The sequence below is a fragment of the Sinocyclocheilus rhinocerous genome, unplaced genomic scaffold (assembly GCF_001515625.1).
Source record: "Sinocyclocheilus rhinocerous isolate Xijiao unplaced genomic scaffold, SAMN03320098_v1.1 scaffold919, whole genome shotgun sequence".
Taxonomy (NCBI): domain Eukaryota; kingdom Metazoa; phylum Chordata; class Actinopteri; order Cypriniformes; family Cyprinidae; genus Sinocyclocheilus; species Sinocyclocheilus rhinocerous.
Genome location: NW_015637585.1, coordinates 1,535,976 through 1,554,896, shown reverse-complemented (window position 1 = coordinate 1,554,896; position 18,921 = coordinate 1,535,976). Strand labels below are relative to the sequence as shown.

The 18,921-nt window shown below is 38.3% G+C and overlaps 1 protein-coding gene across 3 annotated transcripts in view; it reads left to right on the top strand.

Moving 5' to 3' along the window:
* Window positions 1-941: 941 nt before the first annotated feature.
* The window catches only part of LOC107749121 (cell adhesion molecule 3-like), a 63,398-nt gene continuing 45,418 nt past the window's right edge, over window positions 942-18,921 (top strand). For all 3 annotated transcript variants that reach the window (XM_016564210.1, XM_016564209.1, XM_016564208.1), the window contains exon 1: window positions 942-1,069. In XM_016564210.1, the coding sequence (XP_016419696.1) occupies window positions 949-1,069 (121 nt within the window). In that variant the 5' untranslated portion in view covers window positions 942-948. The remainder of the gene's footprint in view (window positions 1,070-18,921) is intronic.

Here is an 18,921-nt window from a genome sequence, read left to right as displayed (position 1 = left end):
ATTGCAGTAGGTATCATCACCTCATCCCAACAGTCGAGATGAGGCGAGGCTTAGCTGCTCGGGCTGAACCCACACACGCACACACACACACAGTTTGCCAGCCACTGTCCGTCCTTGCCTCCCTCTATAGGTGCACAACAATACAGAGCATCTCTGCGCGCGATCGCACGCCCGCCCCGCAGGCAACGCCATGACTTGCACAGTTCACAAAAGCGCACTAAGAGAGAGGAATAGGCAGCCAAACGACCTGGACTATTGTGTGAGTGTAGCCACGGTCGCGTGAAGCTGCGCGCTGAATTCTCAACGGGCGACAGGTGCACCTTCCTCTCGCGAGCGGGAGAATAAATGAGAGCGGTGTTAAAGGCTACCGGGATGATTTCGGGGGCAGCTCTCTACAAATCTCAATTCTTGTCAAGCACGCGCTCGCTTTTACGTTGCGTTTGTCGGTTCAGAGTCGTTTTCTGGGTTACTGAGTGACGAAGGGAATGTTTTCGATCACTGCGTCACACATCACACACTGCGAGTGACACGAGACGATCAATGGACGCACTGGGGCAGCGCGTGAGTGAAGTGTGTGTGTGCTCAGCATCAGTGCGACCAATCGGCGCTCTCCGTCTGCTAATGAGTGTGTATGTGTGTGTCCTTTCTTCCAGTAAGCGCTTCGCCGAGCTTCTCCACTTCTCCGTGCCTCGAGAGGACTGTTGACTTTAACGCGCTGGACTGATGAGCGGGATGCGCGCGCGTCAGAATATGACATTCCCGGCATTCCAGCGGGCCGCTCTCTGGGCGCTCGCGGCCTTGACGATGCTTCTGGCGACTTCCGTTCGGAGCAACTTCGTTTTCGGTAAGAACTCAGCTCCTCCCTCATGTTTTGAGTGATTTCTGTTTTTACAAGGGAATCACAGAGCCGTTAATAAGCTCGTGGGGCACAGAGGACGCGCTGGACTGATGAGCGGGATGCGCGCGCGTCAGAATATGACATTCCCGGCATTCCAGCGGGCCGCTCTCTGGGCGCTCGCGGCCTTGACGATGCTTCTGGCGACTTCCGTTCGGAGCAACTTCGTTTTCGGTAAGAACTCAGCTCCTCATGTATGTTTTGAGTGATTTCTGTTTTAACAGAGCCGTTAATAAGCTCGTGGGGCACAGAGGACCCTCCCCCCTCATCTCAGCTCCAACGGAATTTTCTACTGGATTCTGTTATTTTGGGAACTATAACAGTTTCTATCTATCTATCTATCTATCTTGCTGGACTAAATCTTCTTATCAATATGAACTAATTTTTCATTAGACAGTGTTTTAACATACTTTGAAGGAATTGGTACTGTGGACCAGTAGTGCACAGCACAACGAAATCTCCACAACACAACAAACTCTCCACAACACAACGGAAACAAGCTGCAACACAATTAAATTAGTTTTATGCATTGTGTTGTGGAGATTTTGTTGTGTTGTGCACTACTGGTCCACCATAGATTGTAGATCGGTGGAATGTATCATAGTCAGCAAATCATTAGGCCCTACTGCTTTTATTTTAGTACAAATACACCACAAATTTAGGCTATAGATCTATCTATCCTCAAGCACATGTGCACACATTACACAATCCTAACTGAGTTGGACTGAATCAGTCTTCTCGTTTGTGTAGGTGTGTGGCTATTGGTTCTCTATAGAGTTAAGGACCGAACAGCATCTTTATCAAATCCTTTTCATTATAAAGTTTAAATTTGTTCATGAAGGAATGCAGCTTGTGTTGAAATGCCTGGTTCATTGTCACTGTTTCAGCAGACTGATGAGTGGAGATCACAACTACTTTTAATTTGAAGTAGAAGTATAATTGCAACACAAGTGTACATTACACAATCACAATGAGTTGGACTGAATCAGTCTCCTGGCTTGTGTAGGTGTAGTGTTACTCTCTAGGGTACTCTCTGAACAGATCTTCATCAAATGTCCAAATGTTTAAGTGAAAATATGGATGATTATTCATGAATGATGATTGTGATTTCCTTTTTCATTATAAAGTGTGAACCGGAGGTTTGTGTTGAAATGTTGGCTTCAGTGAGATGTTGTCATTGTTTTAGCAGTAATGAATAATTTTATTAATATTCTTTCTTTCTTTCTTTCTTTCTTTCTTTCTTTGTATCGATCCTGATCTCGTCCTTTCTCTCTCACACACTTAAACTCTGTCAGCTGTTTTTGCTGCTCACTGCATTATTCATTATTGTGCTTTTGCATATCCACTGGCCCTATGCATGCTTAATGCGAATGTGAGTGTATGTGTGAGTGTGTGCAGGCTTTTTGCATATGTAAGAAACTCATACTTTAGATTATATGCAGTAGTAGAGCGGGTTGTTTGACAGTATCACAGTAAAAAAACGGCAGCTGTGGTTGCCGAAATTTTACCGTAAAAAATACGGTAGCAACGTTTTAAGTTTTACGGTTTTATCTTAAATTTACAGTTAAATACCGTAATTTCATTAACTGATATAATGTTAATATATCAACCTTATTGAAGTACTGAAATCTGTTTTGTACCTTTGTAATACACTGATAACCACCAAATGCATGTGGTGATGAGAAAGTCACATGATGAACCAAAGCCTATCACATGCAGCTTTTAAATAATAACATATATAGAAGGTGCACAGTGTCATTCACACAAACACTAAACACCATCATGGTAACACACGTGAAACTGAAATAATGCAATAAACATTCATTTAACAACATTAGGTGTAACACACAACCCTAATATACAAAACTGATAAGAAAAAACTAAGAAGAAACGTAGTTATTTCAACAAAAAAACATCAAATTTGAAATGTAATGCAGGGAATTCTGGGAATGTCAATTTACGGTTATTCACTGTAATTATAGTCTTTTTCACTTCCAAAAATGGTATACTACCGTAAAATTAATGTCCAATACATGTAATGTCCTATACAGTTTTTCACCGTATATAGTAGGGGAATTTACCGTTAACCATTTAACAGGTTTTTACTGTAGCATTTTTACAGTCTTTTACCGTTAAATTCACGTTAATTTTTTACAGTAGGTTGTTTGATTGGTGTATGAACATGTTGAGTGCTGTATCTAAAGTTGGAAACAGAGTACTTGTTTTGCAGGTTTGTATGTTCTGTCTGGTATGTTCTGTGTCTATCAGCACATACGTGTGATGCTGCTGGTTTCACCTTTTGCAAACTTTTCCTTTGCTGCTGTAACCAATCAGTGTATTGCAAGGTCTTTTCACCTATATCCACTACTAGCATCATTCATTAGAACAAAGTGCAAAGCTTTTTACATGAATGCAGGGTTTACCACAGAATTCTGTTTTGTTATTGGAGCCCCGCCCACCCTTCATTTTATATGTGTGTTTACATATTAGAAATGAATACTTTTATCCAGCAAGGACACATTAAAAAGTAACAGTAAAGACATTTGTAATGTTACAAAAGATTTCTATTTCAAATAAATTATGTGCTTTTTAACTTTCTAGTGAAATATGCAGACTGTGCTGGAGTTTCTGTTGGATTTGGTGCAAAATAATATTGTTTACATATTACTATGATTGGGTTAATAAAAGTGTATCCCTATTAAATTGACACCTTACCTTTGGTCATTAGCAAACATGATTATGAAGGAAGATGTTCAGAAAACAGAAGCAGCGCTGTCTAATTTTTATTCACAAAGATCCGGCTCATAAGAGTTGATTCGCGATTCAGACGACATTAATTGCGTTGTCTAATTTTGATTCACTAAAAAGAGTCGTCTCATGAGAGTCATTGATTCACGAATCAGATGACACTAATTGCATTGTCTAATTTTTATTCACAAAGATCCGGCTCATAAGAGTCATTGAATCGCAAATCAGACAACACTAATTGTGTTGTCTAATTTTGATTTACTAAAAAGAGCCATCTCGTGAGAGTCATTGATTCGCAAAACAGAGGGCACTAATTGCGTTGTCTAATTTTGATTCACTAAAAAGAGCCGTCTCATAAGAGTCACTGATTCGAGAATCAGACGGCACTAATTGCGTTGTCTTATTTTGAGTCACTAAAAACAGCCGTCTCATTCACGAATCAAATGACAATAATTGCATTGTCTAATTTTAATTCATAAAGATCTGGCTCATAAGAATTTTGATTCACTAAAAAGAGCCATCTCATGAGAGTCATTGATTCGCAAAACAGACGGCACTAATTGCGTTGTCTATTTTTTATTTTTTTTTGTGAATCTGAATACACTCGCCAAGTTGAGTTTGTTTTTGCGCGCATCCCGCGAAAGACATTATGTCAAAACACACAAAATATATTTTGTTTTATAGTGTGAACATAGATTATGTAAAATTAAATGCATTACAGGAAACAAGTTTAGCTTGTCTGTTTCTATTTTGAGTTGTGGTGTTTGTTATTGTTAAATGTTCGATTTGAACTATTGTTGTTCTTTCTATTGCTGTAATTCTTCATTTTTGCTGTGTACTCAAATTTGTTGAACCGTATTGTAAGTTGAATGCTATAATGAAGCATCTAAAAAAGGACGCCAGTTTAGCAGGTGTATCAGGATCTAAGTTTATCAGGGTTTCACTTATCGTTTCTTGAGTAGGCTGTAAGTGTTTGTGAGAGAGTGTGCAGATGTCCAGTCATGGTCTCTGATGTGAAGGCTATGCATTTGAATGTGTGTGTGAAAGGAAGACAACTTTTCACTTTGGTCTCTGAAGTGTGTATGTGTTAGTGGAGTTTTCACCCCTGGTCTCTGATGTCTGTGTGAGTGTTTGAGCGCATATGTTGCTCATGTGGTCTCTGATGTGTATGTGACTTGTAGGACCGATCACCCATAGCCTCTGATATGTGTGCTACATCCTCTGTGACATGTCTGCTAGCAGCTCAACATGTGGTGGGAGCATCTGGATATCCTCCATAACCTGCTTGATAAATTCTGAAAGGTCATTTTAAAGAGGACGGCACAGCTCTGGGGCTCATTTCGTAGGGCTTAACAACTGTGCATCACAGATTCATCAAAAGAGGCACTGCAAGGGAAAATGAGCCGTATTGTTTGTTTGTGGCGTTGCGTGGCTGCTGGCGGTCTGTTGTAGCATGTTGTTGTGTCCCTCCACTGACCTGAGACACATTTTGATAGTTATTTGTGATGCTAGTGCACATTTGGGCTGAGTGATTTATGCGGTCTTACCGTGTAAAACCTCAGTGATGCTGAAATGTGTGCATGTTTGTGAAAGCATGTCAGGATTAAAGTGGAATTATGTGTGTGTGTTATCTATTGAAGTGTGTGTGTGTGTGTGTGTGTGTGTATGTTTGTGTTATCGAATGCCTTTAAGAGATCTTTAGAGTAATTTTCATTATAAATGGTCCTGAACAGAATGGCTACTTAGCATAAATAATGCAGAGTAATGGATCACTAAAAAACTGATTAGTCAGGCGACAGGCCACAAATTATACGCGCACTTTGCACATCTTAACCCCTGATGACTTTTCTTCTCTCACCACACAGGAAAACTCCAGAGGCCTGTGTGTGGAGGAACCACTCGTGGGATATAGTACATTTTATAAGTCATAATTATGGATTTTTTCAAGTGGTTTATAATAAAAAAATGTTTTTAATTACTCAAAAGTGAGTTTTGTCTCACTTGATTTACTCGTTTAATTTCAAGGAGAGCTAGAATGTTCTTTTTTCCTTTGCTCTGGCTGTTATTGTTCTCTTGTGTTACCATTTGTAGAGACAAATATTGTTGTACTATTGCAATGGCCCTTGTATAAGAGTGCTGTCAATACGGCTAGATGTGCCAAAGTGGTCATATCTTTAAACAATATTCTATTACAGTAAACAAACTGTAGTATGTTTTTCGATAAACAGTGTTTGTAAATGTAAAGATATATTGATTTAAAATGTTCTTTGAAGTACTTTGTCTTTGTTCAAGATATTAGCTCTGTTCCAAGACCCAGTAAGCAGTTTCTACTGCCTTCAAAGGTAGCATCTCAACTGAAAAGAAATTTTGCATAATGCATTTTTCTCTGAGAAGAATATATTCAATGTTGTCGTAGAATTTGATCGAAATGAGTTATCTGAGAAAGCAATAAGACATCACAGATGTGGAACAAGGTTGTTTGATTGGTGTATGAACATGTTGAGTGCTGTATCTAAAGTTGGAAACAGAGTACTTGTTTTGCAGGTTTGTATGTTCTGTCTGGTATGTTCTGTGTCTATCAGCACATGCTGGTTTCACCTTTTGCAAACTTTTCCTTTGCTGCTGTAACCAATCAGTGTATTGCAAGGTCTTTTCACCTATATCCACTACTAGCATCATTCATTAGAACAAAGTGCAAAGCTTTTTACATGAATGCAGGGTTTACCACAGAATTCTGTTTTGTTATTGGAGCCCCGCCCACCCTTCATTTTATATGTGTGTTTACATATTAGAAATGAATACTTTTATCCAGCAAGGACACATTAAAAAGTAACAGTAAAGACATTTGTAATGTTACAAAAGATTTCTATTTCAAATAAATTATGTGCTTTTTAACTTTCTAGTGAAATATGCAGACTGTGCTGGAGTTTCTGTTGGATTTGGTGCAAAATAATATTGTTTACATATTACTATGATTGGGTTAATAAAAGTGTATCCCTATTAAATTGACACCTTACCTTTGGTCATTAGCAAACATGATTATGAAGGAAGATGTTCAGAAAACAGAAGCAGCGCTGTCTAATTTTTATTCACAAAGATCCGGCTCATAAGAGTTGATTCGCGATTCAGACGACATTAATTGCGTTGTCTAATTTTGATTCACTAAAAAGAGTCGTCTCATGAGAGTCATTGATTCACGAATCAGATGACACTAATTGCATTGTCTAATTTTTATTCACAAAGATCCGGCTCATAAGAGTCATTGAATCGCAAATCAGACAACACTAATTGTGTTGTCTAATTTCGATTTACTAAAAAGAGCCATCTCGTGAGAGTCATTGATTCGCAAAACAGAGGGCACTAATTGCGTTGTCTAATTTTGATTCACTAAAAAGAGCCGTCTCATAAGAGTCACTGATTCGAGAATCAGACGGCACTAATTGCGTTGTCTTATTTTGAGTCACTAAAAACAGCCGTCTCATTCACGAATCAAATGACAATAATTGCATTGTCTAATTTTAATTCATAAAGATCTGGCTCATAAGAATTTTGATTCACTAAAAAGAGCCATCTCATGAGAGTCATTGATTCGCAAAACAGACGGCACTAATTGCGTTGTCTATTTTTTATTTTTTTTTGTGAATCTGAATACACTCGCCACGTTGAGTTTGTTTTTGCGCGCATCCCGCGAAAGACATTATGTCAAAACACACAAAATATATTTTGTTTTATAGTGTGAACATAGATTATGTAAAATTAAATGCATTACAGGAAACAAGTTTAGCTTGTCTGTTTCTATTTTGAGTTGTGGTGTTTGTTATTGTTAAATGTTCGATTTGAACTATTGTTGTTCTTTCTATTGCTGTAATTCTTCATTTTTGCTGTGTACTCAAATTTGTTGAACCGTATTGTAAGTTGAATGCTATAATGAAGCATCTAAAAAAGGACGCGAGTTTAGCAGGTGTATCAGGATCTAAGTTTATCAGGGTTTCACTTATCGTTTCTTGAGTAGGCTGTAAGTGTTTGTGAGAGAGTGTGCAGATGTCCAGTCATGGTCTCTGATGTGAAGACTATGCATTTGAATGTGTGTGTGAAAGGAAGACAACTTTTCACTTTGGTCTCTGAAGTGTGTATGTGTTAGTGGAGTTTTCACCCCTGGTCTCTGATGTCTGTGTGAGTGTTTGAGCGCATATGTTGCTCATGTGGTCTCTGATGTGTATGTGACTTGTAGGACCGATCACCCATAGCCTCTGATATGTGTGCTACATCCTCTGTGACATGTCTGCTAGCAGCTCAACATGTGGTGGGAGCATCTGGATATCCTCCATAACCTGCTTGATAAATTCTGAAAGGTCATTTTAAAGAGGACGGCACAGCTCTGGGGCTCATTTCGTAGGGCTTAACAACTGTGCATCACAGATTCATCAAAAGAGGCACTGCAAGGGAAAATGAGCCGTATTGTTTGTTTGTGGCGTTGCGTGGCTGCTGGCGGTCTGTTGTAGCATGTTGTTGTGTCCCTCCACTGACCTGAGACACATTTTGATAGTTATTTGTGATGCTAGTGCACATTTGGGCTGAGTGATTTATGCGGTCTTACCGTGTAAAACCTCAGTGATGCTGAAATGTGTGCATGTTTGTGAAAGCATGTCAGGATTAAAGTGGAATTATGTGTGTGTGTTATCTATTGAAGTGTGTGTGTGTGTGTGTGTGTATGTTTGTGTTATCGAATGCCTTTAAGAGATCTTTAGAGTAATTTTCATTATAAATGGTCCTGAACAGAATGGCTACTTAGCATAAATAATGCAGAGTAATGGATCACTAAAAAACTGATTAGTCAGGCGACAGGCCACAAATTATACGCGCACTTTGCACATCTTAACCCCTGATGACTTTTCTTCTCTCACCACACAGGAAAACTCCAGAGGCCTGTGTGTGGAGGAACCACTCGTGGGATATAGTACATTTTATAAGTCATAATTATGGATTTTTTCAAGTGGTTTATAATAAAAAAATGTTTTTAATTACTCAAAAGTGAGTTTTGTCTCACTTGATTTACTCGTTTAATTTCAAGGAGAGCTAGAATGTTCTTTTTTCCTTTGCTCTGGCTGTTATTGTTCTCTTGTGTTACCATTTGTAGAGACAAATATTGTTGTACTATTGCAATGGCCCTTGTATAAGAGTGCTGTCAATACGGCTAGATGTGCCAAAGTGGTCATATCTTTAAACAATATTCTATTACAGTAAACAAACTGTAGTATGTTTTTCGATAAACAGTGTTTGTAAATGTAAAGATATATTGATTTAAAATGTTCTCTAACGTACTTTGTCTTTGTTCAAGATATGAGCTCCGTTCCAAGAGCCAGTAAGCAGTTTCTAGTGCCTTTTAAGGTAGCATCTCAGCTGAAAAGAAATTTTTCACAAGCTTGTCATAATGCATTCTTATCCAAGAAGAATACATGCAATGCCGCTATAGAATTTGGTTGAAATGAGGTATCTTAGAAGGCAATAAGACATCACAGATGTGGAACAGCTTTTACATTTGTGATGCCTTAAAGAAAATATGCTCTAGGTTGGCAGCTTTCTAGGTTTTGGAACAGCAAAAGCTATGTTTTCCAACATATAGACAGAATGCATACCTATGAGCCGAGCCCCTCGCCGACCATCTGAAGCATATTGCACACCAAAATGGCAAGAGCTTTGTAAAAACATCAAGCTCCAAACTGACTGGCATTGTGCAATTCCTGGGAGCCAGTTTTTAATTCCACTGGAAAACAAAGCTCTCAGGCAATTACAGTGAGAACGTCAGAGTCACTATTGTCAAAGTCTGCAAGGTCTGTGATGTTGAATCTTTAAAAAAATATTTCAGTTTTGGTTTAGACAATTGGAAGCAAATCAATTTTAAGATATCTATGATCACAGTTCTATATTCCCCTTTGCTGGCAGTCGAAATTAGGGATTGCCTGTAATGTTATAAAAAAGAATTGAAATTGTCTGAGTTCTTGTAGCTCAAACGGTAGGGCATGGTGCTCGCAATGGCAATATCATGGGTTGATTCCCAGGGAATACATGAAACAATAGGCTAATCTGTTTCTTGAATGCACTGTCATGCACTGCCAAATGCATAAATGTAAGTCTAAAGATCATGGGAGAATAGCTGACATGTAAAATACAGTATAGGACACAAATGTGTTTGATTTAAGTATGTGACTTTTTCAATAGACTAATGCACAAAAAGCGGTTCCTTGTTTTCAATCATGTGGTCATTAGCATTTTTTGCCACAATCCCCCTGCTGATCGTTTAATAGACTGGTGTTAAAGATGAAAAGATAATGAGAAAAGAAAAACAAATTCATATGTTTGGATGTGACGGCTGACTTAATGTCAAATTAGTTGAGAGTAAGATAATATAATGTTGTTCTAGTCCCATATTTGCAAAGATTCTCAGAACGTAACCACTGATTCCCTTTAGTCCTTTCCAATCAAAGCCGTTGTATGCGAAAACCCCAAAAAAACGAATCTAGGGACAGCGACTCTGCTCTGAGGTACGTAATGAATTTGAATTGGCTCTCCTGGCCCAGCACCAGTGTGGCTGTCTTGTTTCAATGTAGACTTGGATAAAGATCAGTGTAATGAGCATATGGCTGTTCTGGGTTTTTATAGACATGGCGTGAGATCAGTAGGTGTGCTTGAGATTGTGTGTGGTTCTGGATGTGAAGTGCACCTACAAACAGAAGGAGAGAGGGGGAAATGAAAGTCACCCTTGTCTTGACGTAGTTTACATGCCGGAACCCCCGAGTGAGACGCGCAAAGTCATAGAAAGGACATTATTTCCTGTCTACAATCTCTAGAACCCTTCACGGACTCCTGGGAAATGTAGTTTCCCAAAGCTTGAAACGTTCTCACTAGTACTAGAGCTTATCTGTGAGTTAGAAAGTGATACAATTGAGAGTCTACTCCAAAAAACTGAAGTAGGCGCTGAGGCTGAGGGTGTGTTTTCTCTCTTTTTTGCTGCCTATGTGAACCTTTTTTGCAGTCTAGAAAGCCATCTCGTGTCAAGGGGTTTGTGCAGAGCTTGTGTACAAGCAAGAGAAGCTTGACCTATTAGATTAAGGTTAAGTGTTGGGACTTCTGTGAGTTCAAAATGGTTGTATCTAGAGATGTAAGAGTGGCTATCTGATTGCATTAAATGTGCATTCGGCTCCATCTTCTCATGTTTCCTGTGTTAAAAGCTAGGCTAGATACAGATCTCCTGTCATTAATCAGGACATGAGCGTTTTTCAGGAATTTTCAGCCATGCATATTCATGAGATGATGCAACAAGCTCACGAATATTGCCTTAATTTGAATCTTAAAACAATGCAATTTTAGCACTGAAAATCCAGGGTTGTGAAACTGTACTGAGAATGCCTTTTAAATTCCAGTTCAGATCCTAAATTTGAATTGACGGAGCAAACAGGATTCAGAATTGTAATATAAATTTGAATGTAAGGAAGACGAATTAAAATAATTTGAACTTATATCTGTATGTATCTGTCATTTTTAACTAGACAAGCAACATTTGTTATTGAATGCTAAATTAAAACTTCAAAAATAGTCTGGAAGTCTTAACGTTCTATAGGCCTTGAGGATGAATGGATGGATGGGTAGATATGTTTGAAATGCCACGTGTAGTTCATTATATTTAATAAATTAACTTCTGTAGACTAAGGTGAAAGAATACATCATTGTCCAGAATGCAGTACCTCAATAACTCAATAAATTCCTCTTTCTGTGATTCTCAAGTTCAATCTCAATTTCAAATCACATTCCTGTTGAGTGTGGTCAGTTCAGTTCATACTTCATGACATGAATTGAAAGGCAACCTATTTATTTTGCAGTTTTGGCCAGAAGGTTATATTGTCTAAAGAAAAGTTTGCATTTGATGCCCTGGATTTGATGTTAAGTGTAAAAGTTGTAAGCATGTGTTCTGCAGAGGGGTGAATGTTCTTTGTACATTGTATGCATGCACAGTCTGTGGATAATTCCTTATTGCTAATTTGTTATCTTCCATCTAAACTCTAAATAACTCTAGACTGATGCTGCCGAGCCCTAGATTCATCAGCATACAATATGTTTACTCTGACACGACGCTGAGATCCAAAGCTCTTAAAACAGATGCTATCTGCATTACAGGGCTATAGGATGAGAGCTGATTTCTTCGCAATAGAGTGATGCCAAACCATGAATTGCCCTGTGGCGTACTTGTTTCGCAAAATGCGCTATCCTGTCCTCAGCCACCAATTCATTGCTTGGGAAAACCCAAATCTGGGAGTGGGGAAATAAAACAGAGATTCATTCCAAACATTCCGTAAAATTACATCACATTTCTTTCTGACTGCTGTTGCCAAATGAGAATGATTGTTATGGATTTACTGCAACAGAGATTCACAGTGGCCAGATTGATATTTTCTCTGATTTACTCAGAGCTTAATTGTTTACATAATCAGAATTCTAAAAGTAGGGATGAAATGATGGAGAAATTAGTTGTATTGATTTAAACATACTCTACATGCACTTTGTTACAAAACATTGAAAGTCGTTGTTGGTTGTTTAAAATATCTGATAGATGAACTCACTGTTTAATCATGCTATCAAAACTTTCCGGTGTTATGGATAGGGGTTCAACAGTTGATCCATGATTTGTACTGTCCAGGCCTCACAGTTTGGCACGCATGTGATACATGGATTAGTTGCAAAGTTTAACCATCATAGACTGATGCATGTGTTTCATGTCAATTCCATACTCATGCACATTTCAGAAAGTGCACAAACACAGAATTGAGTTTACTTTGGCACCTCCTTGTGCTTGGGACACACAAATGTACAAATGCGCACAAAATTATCTCAAAATACACACTGCACTATTTTCGGCTGTCCCAGATGAAAGATTAGCATTGTGAAACAATCGTGGCGATTTCTGTGATCGTGGCTCCTAATAATGCATTGAAACAGTAAGTTCAAAACAGAGCTAATAGTACTCACGTACAGATGTCAATAAATTATTCTTTTCAGCATGTAGCTATTTGGAAGGTGAAGGTCTGAAGGTGTTTTAAGTCCGAGACACTGCACGATATTTTCGGCTGTCCCAGATGAAAGATTAGCATTGTGAAACAATCGTGGCGATTTCTGTGATCGTGGCTCCTAATCGGTGGTCCTGTGTCATACATTGAGAGAGGTTCAAAGACTTCAAAGTTCTTGCAACCAAAGATACAGCATGATCATCGCACAGTGTGTTTGCTGGTACTATTCACGTTTACTGACCAACTAATAAAAATGCGACATGAAATCAGTGCGACATGGCTCTAAAACATAAAACCGCTTACCTCAAACTCTTATCCCTTCCTCTTTCTCTGCTTCCACTTTCACCAGCACACATAAAACTACAACTGATAAAGTGTGATTTATGATGCTCTTTTTGTTTACCACTAGCACATGCTGATGATGTTTTATTCTTCTATAGTAACGTGCGTCGTAGCATACGAGTCAATAGTTGTCCTCATCGTACAGTCTACACACGTCGTAGCCAAATTTTATTAGATCCATGTCGCACAGTGTGACATGCAGTGATCTTATAGGATTGCTAAAATCCTCACAGTGTGGCACGCATGTGATACATGGATTAGTTGCAAAGTTTAACCATCATAGACTGATGCATGTGTTTCATGTCAATTCCATACTCATGCACATTTCAGAAAGTGCACAAACACAGAATTTAGTTTACTTTGGCACCTCCTTGTGCTTGGGACACAAAAATGTACAAATGCGCACAAAATTTTCTCAAAATACACACTGCACGATTTTCGGCTGTCCCAGATGAAAGATTAGCATTGTGAAACAATCGTGGCGATTTCTGTGATCGTGGCTCCTAATCGGTGGTCCTGTGTCATACATTGAGAGAGGTTCAAAGACTTCAAAGTTCTTGCAACCAAAGATACAGCATGATCATCGCACAGTGTGTTTGCTGGTACTATTCACGTTTACTGACCAACTAATAAAAATGCGACATGAAATCAGTGCGACATGGCTCTAAAACATAAAACCGCTTACCTCAAACTCTTATCCCTTCCTCTTTCTCTGCTTCCACTTTCACCAGCACACATAAAACTACAACTGATAAAGTGTGATTTATGATGCTCTTTTTGTTTACCACTAGCACATGCTGATGATGTTTTATTCTTCTATAGTAACGTGCGTCGTAGCATACGAGTCAATAGTTGTCCTCATCGTACAGTCTACACACGTCGTAGCCAAATTTTATTAGATCCATGTCGCACAGTGTGACATGCAGTGATCTTATAGGATTGCTAAAATCGTGCAGTGTGTCTCGGGCTTTAGGTGAAGTGAATGTAAACAAAGAAATTGGATGTGTATCATTATACCAGACCCATGCATTCAGTCTTAAAGTGACAGCAGCCTAAAAATACTTATATATTAATATATATTACTTATATACTAATATTTTTTTAACTGATCTGAAAAGTGATACAATTTGTGACTCAAAACCCATAATATAATCCGAACCATGAGTTTTGTGCTGAACCCCTATTTATGGACATGGGCATTTTTGATACTGTCATGTTTACATATGATTATTATTTTTGTTAGACTTATGGACATTTGTAGTACTGATAGATTTTTAATTCAACACATTTTTTCTTATTTTGGGATTTTTTTTTATCTGCAAAGTAAGTATTTTTATGAACAAATCCTTGAATAAAATGTTGAAATATTAATGCCAGAAGCTACAGTTATTATTTATTATTATTATATATTTTAAGTTAACTATATTGTTAATGGCCTACAGTATGTAAGGAATAATTGATGACAGGCCGTTGAATTCTTAGAAAATAATGCACACCCGAGGGGTGATGCAGCCACCACGCGAAGCGGAGAATTCAACGGACTGAAGTCAATTATTCCTCTTATACTACGGTTACCACACCTCAAGATTTTAATCAGATTATATATTTCAAGGCATTTGTCCAGTTTTTGTACTTAAACAGCTATTGTGAGTAGGATTATTTCTTCCGCATCTCATCCAATGCCTCTGTTGCTAATTCCAAAACGTCATTTTAGACCTAGTAACGGAGGTTTGAGCCATTCATAGCAGTCTGCAGTTAATATCTTAGTTATTAGAGAGAGAGAGAGAGCGAGAGAGAGAGAGAGAGAGATTACCTCTGTGAGTCTGTGCGTCTCTTACGTGTTCGGCAGCAGTGTCTACTAATAGTGAAATTTTAAGTTCATTTTCTTCACGAACAGCGCTGTTGTTACCTCGCTTGCGAAAAGTCATGTAGTTTTAAAGTTGATGTTACTAATAAAATTGTCAGAGTAGCGCTAACAACATTAGTGCGTATGTTAGCGTGTGTGCAAACTGTATGTATGCGTGTCTGTGAGGGAGAGAGAGAAAGAGAGATAGAGTATGTGTTTTCCGTAAATAATAAAACGTAATTTGTGGCAAAAACATAGAAATGTATCTGTCATTTTTGTCTGATTGTTTACTATATTTATTTGTTTGGCCAGTGTAGTAGTGGGTTTTGCTTCTTTTGCTGTTTTAGGCTGTAAGGACATTTGAAATAACTGAAATCATTTGCAGAAGTGATATGACTATGTAATGCAGTCAAGAGCTGCCTGGAACTACGTTCGCCGTGCGTTTCCCTGAAAATAATTGCACACCTTAGAACGTTTGCCAGCCAATCAGATTCAAGCATTCAAAGGCCCCTAGTATAAATGGAAAATAACCATTAGATTAATCGAGTAATTGGGGAAAATAACCATTAGATTAGTCGACAAAATGGCAAAAATAATCAGTAGATTAATCGATTGAAAAAATATGTCTTGAAGCCTTATCTAAAAGTGAATCAAGTGGCAGAGAGCTGTCCAATCCCATTTATAGTTTTTCTTATGTGCCAAATCAATTAAAAGAAAGTGTTGTAGCAGTACCACTATCAGCAATAACAGCTAATCAAATGCCAAAAACAAAGTAGAGCATATCCGTGGCTCTGATGACATCATAACATTCCAAGGTAAACATCACAGTGCTGTACTCAAAGCAGTTTGGCCCACTTTACGCAGGTATTTTTATCCAGCCAACATCGCCCGTGATATATTTTTCATGAATAAAAACATGGACTTGGTTCTTTTCTGCCTGCGCCATGGCATAATTGTGCAGCAAGCTAAAGGGACCATGTAGTGGGCTTCAAAGGTTCTGCAGGACCAAGCTCGGGTCCACAGGAATGAGAGCTGAGTCCACTCGAACGGAGGAAAGCATTTCCAATTAGCTGGTTGGCAGTTGGATCACACTTCCTGCTTTCAGGAGTGCCCTGGGGCTGTGTTTACCACTGCAAAGCTCCCTGGGAAATGCGATCCGTTTGAAAGTGCTGGCGTGTTTGCTTCCTTACCTCAACGTAACATGCGGCTGTGGCTTGATTGAGCGGCTTGGCTCCTCCAGATGTGGCCAATAATGATGAGAGATTAAGCAACAGGCGGTAATGCTGGCCAATCATTAATGTGGATGAGATTTAGAGGCGGGAGAGCTGTGTGTAAGTGCCAGTGGCTCACTTAACTCAGAGGACAGATTTGTTGCTGGCACCTTTTCTAATGCTGCTGATTCTCTCTCGCGCTCTCCCGCTCTCTTTCTCTCGCTCTCTCACACACCCTCTGGCTATTTGTTGTACATTTCCTCTCTCTCTCTTTTTTTGTTGCCAGCATCTTTCTGCTGAAATGTTACTCTGTGGAGCAGAAGGCCTGGGAAGCAACCAAGAGCGAGGGGGAGAAAGGAAGAGACCGTAGTGTTAAGAAGAAGCAGGGAACCCTGTCAGTTCCACAGAGCGTCTTATCTTATGAATCATGTTTTCAGGAAATGCTTACCAGCTTCTCTGACAGTAAGATGTATCACAGGCTCTTAAGCAGAGGTCATTCTCCTCTAGGAAATGATCCACAATCATTGATTATACGATCTGTCGACAAACCACAGATGAGCTGGTAAATTTGTTTATGCCTCTTATGATCCCGTGGCTCGCTGTTCTGCTGCGATGACTGTGATTAGTGAAGCTATCATTAGCAAAGGGGATCTACTGAGTGTTTGCTGTAACGCTCGAAAACAATCAGCCTATTCTCTGCTGCTTCCGTTTTAATAATGCAGTGCTTTTCATCGCTTTAACGAGCACTTTATGTCCTGCTCCTCTTTAAAGTGGATTTTTTTTCCCAAAGAATAGGTGAGGATCTTTTCTCAGCTGTGTTTCTTCACTATTTGTGGGGAAAGGTATACCTGTGCACAGTGGATGTTGTGCCCTCTTCTCCATTACCAAGTCATGCTTCTGTTTCTCTCCAATTATCTCCTATTTAGAGAAGCTATTAGAAGTTCCTTGGATGATTTCTGAGCATGTATTTAGTAGATTAACCATTGCTTTTGAAATGTGTTCCTACAACATTTTAAAAACAATGTTGGTTTTGTTTTACCCAGTACTTGTTGAGTGTCGTACTGATATTTTGGTTTATTTAACTGCTGCTACAACCTCTACAAGTTCTGCAGGTAATAACAGTATGAAAATGGGGCTGGGATGTACCTAAAATTCCAAATTTCTAGATCTTCGCCTGTGTCTCTCGGATTCCTCCTCTCGTCTTGCCCGCCATATACCTGTCTGCCATTATCTGACCCATGCCTGTTTTATGACCACGTCTCTGTCTTCTCCTAATAAATAGCTTGCAATTGGATCCGCACGTCTCACGTCTCGTCAGCCCCGTAACAATATTATTGTTAATTTGAAGTTTGCTTCAAACTACAATTTCGAAATAGAAAACACTACTATTTCGAAAGTTTCAAAGTCATTGTTGTTGTTGTTTTTTTCTTATGTTTACCAAGGCTGCATTTATTTGATCAAAATACAGTCATAAGCATTAAAACTGTCACATGTTATTAATTATTCTTTTTTTTTTAAGTTGGAAATATATTTGAATATATTTTAAAATGTAATTTATTTCTGTGATGGCACAGTGTGATTTGGTGTTAAAGAAATCTATCTTCTCATTGTTATTATTAGTTGAAAATGGTTGTCCTGCTTAGTGAAATGTGGAAAGTGGAAGTATGTCTTTGATGATTTTCCAAAGAATAAAAAGTTTGAAAAATAGCACTTATTTGAAATAGAAATATAAACCTCTTTACTGCCATTTTTGAAAAATATAACGCATCCTTGCTGAATAAAAGTACCGATTTCTTGAAAATTGTTTTTATTAACCCCAAACTTTTGAATGGTAATGTATATAATAATATATAACATACTGTTAATACATTTAAATTTGTATTTTATATTCTACATTATTATTATTTTCTACAGATAACTAATGAATCAGTCCAAGATGCATTGATGATGTGGTTAGAAACTTTAATATATATTTTTCGTATTATATTTATATTGGATTCAATCATATTAAAAATCATTTTTAATGCTTGGTAATGTTGTATAAATGCAAGTTATTATAAAGTCCTCTGAACATCATCTTGATTAAACTGTCACAAGCAGTTTCACCTCTTGCTCGAGGTGTACTTTCAGTCTTCTGAGTTCTTCCAGCAGCTCAGAAGATTCTGTCTGTCTGTCTCTCTGATAGTATCGGCCTTGCTCTGTCTTTAACTGATTGCGTCAGCCACTCTCAATCTATCCCAAGTCTAAATCAATGAAACTTTTCACCTAAGACCAAGGACACAGAAAAAATACCCAAACAATGAAATAACTGCCAACAGTCAGCCTCAGTAAACACAGATATTTTCAACATAGCCTCTGTGTGTGTATGTGTATATCTATCTATCTATCTATCTATCTGTCTATCTATCTATCTATCATCTGCATACATACATACATACATACACATGATAGATAGATAGATAGATAGAAACATACCCTACTTAATTAATATATAGCTTTTTGCATGTTCTGCAAAAGTATGCATATTTGTATTTGGCCACAGAGATTGATTGCACCAATCACAAGACTGAGCCAAACATTTCATTTCTGAGCTTCGTTCTGAGCAGAAGTAGCATTTTTGCATTCCAGATTTCGGTGGCCTCCTTTCCAAACTGGAAGTGGTTAGAATGAAATAAAAGTATGGATAATAACGTTCATAGTATGAAGAATTGAAATGGTTGGTTTTGTTCCCGTTTCCTATTACAATCTGCAAAAAGAAAAAAAAATCAGTTCAATTTCGGTTCTAACATAGCCAACCAGCTGCTCTCAGAAACTCTCTCA